The sequence below is a fragment of the Pteropus alecto genome, unplaced genomic scaffold, assembly GCF_000325575.1.
Source record: "Pteropus alecto unplaced genomic scaffold, ASM32557v1 scaffold45, whole genome shotgun sequence".
NCBI lineage: Eukaryota > Metazoa > Chordata > Mammalia > Chiroptera > Pteropodidae > Pteropus > Pteropus alecto.
In genome coordinates this window covers 39,558,796-39,560,214 of record NW_006442491.1, presented here as the reverse complement: position 1 = coordinate 39,560,214, position 1,419 = coordinate 39,558,796, and the positions used below count along the sequence as shown (strand labels likewise).

At 67.9% G+C, this 1,419-nt stretch overlaps 1 protein-coding gene across 1 annotated transcript in view; it reads right to left on the bottom strand.

The window, feature by feature from the left end:
* Positions 1 to 43: 43 nt before the first annotated feature.
* The window catches only part of CDH4 (cadherin 4), a 382,977-nt gene continuing 381,601 nt past the window's right edge, over positions 44 to 1,419 (bottom strand). Inside the window, exons 16-17 of the mRNA XM_015596918.1 lie at positions 1,168 to 1,332; positions 44 to 253 (exon numbers count right to left, since the gene is read on the bottom strand). Of these exons, the coding sequence (XP_015452404.1) occupies positions 44 to 253; positions 1,168 to 1,332 (375 nt within the window). The remainder of the gene's footprint in view (positions 254 to 1,167; positions 1,333 to 1,419) is intronic.

Below are 1,419 nucleotides of genomic sequence, written 5' to 3'. Positions count from 1 at the left end.
GCACCCGCGCGCTGGCCCCGCTCCGGCCGGCAGGGGAGGCTGCTCAGTCCTCACCACCCCCGTACATGTCCGCCAGCTTCCGGAACCGGGGCCCCCAGTCGTTCAGGTAGTCGTAGTCATGGTCTCCGGACCCCGAGCTGGAGGAGTTCAGGGAGCTGACGGAGCCCGCGGTGGAGCCGCTGCCCTCGTAGTCGAAGACCAGCAGCGAGTCGTAGGGGGGCGCCGTGGGGTCGTTGTCGGCTGCCCGCAGTCCCTGGGGGCCACACAGGATGGGTTAGGGTGGGGGCCCAGGGAGGGAGAGGCAGGCCCCGAGGGCGAAGGCGCTCCATGGACACCCGTGTTTGGGCAGAGGCCCCGGCCGGCCGGGCGGGCAGAGCTGCAGGCAGCAATGCAAACGCCGGCCAGGCCTCGGGAGCAGGGGGCGGGAGTGCTGGGCGGGGCCCCCCGGGGACAGATGGGCCTCCAGTCCCTGACCGCTGCCCCACGGCTGTCAGAATTCTGAAGTCGTGACCTATACTGTCCCCAGAACAGAACTCAGCAGTGTGGCAGGTGTGGCTGGAGCCCTGCCAGGGGCCTGGCCCCAACCCCCCAACAGCCCCAGTCCCTCGCCTGTGGGCGGGGCAGCTCTGAGAGCTGGGGCGTCTGGCGGTGCCCGGGGGCTGGCCCCGTGTCCAGGTGGCCGCTGGCTGAGGCACCTCCCGTCGGTCAGCAGGGCACAGCCCAGGTTTCACTTTGATGACAGATTGGGGAGGAAGTTCTTTTTGGGGTTTTAAAATATTTTTATTGCATCGTGGTCAGTGGACACTGTCGTAGCCAAATTTAGGGCAGCTGCAGGGATTCTGTGCGTGGCCTGGGACATGGCCCATGGGCGGGGGAACGTTGCAAGGAAGCCCCGCACCGCGCTGAGCCCTCTCGAGCTGCGGTTGGTCAACACAGCGCTTCAAAGCTAAACTCTGATGTCGGCAGAGGTGGAGGTGTTCCCGCCCCTGGGGTAGAGAGAGGTGGGCAGGGCCGGTCCCCTGGTCCCCTCGTGGGCGGCGCTGACGGCAGAGGCCGCATCTGGATCTGCCCCCCGCCCACGGTGGGCACAGCTGCTGCTTGTGCGCATTAACCGCGCTTTACATCTAGGAAGGCCAGCTCGGAGCGTCGCCACTGCTAAGCACCCACCTCGCTGATGAAGTCACCGATGTCCCCTGGGTGGGGCCCCACAGGTCGGGCCGGGAACTGGGGCTCGGCGCCCACGGGCCGCTCGTCCACCCGCCGCACCCCGGCTGCCTTGCTCAGCACGTGCTCCATGGCCTCTGGCTGCTGCAGCTGGCTGAGGTCATAGTCCTGGGGCGGGCGAGCGGGTCAGCAATGGGGCACAGGCGGGGCGCCAGAACAACCACTGTCCTGTCCGTCACCTGGCCCGAGCACGGT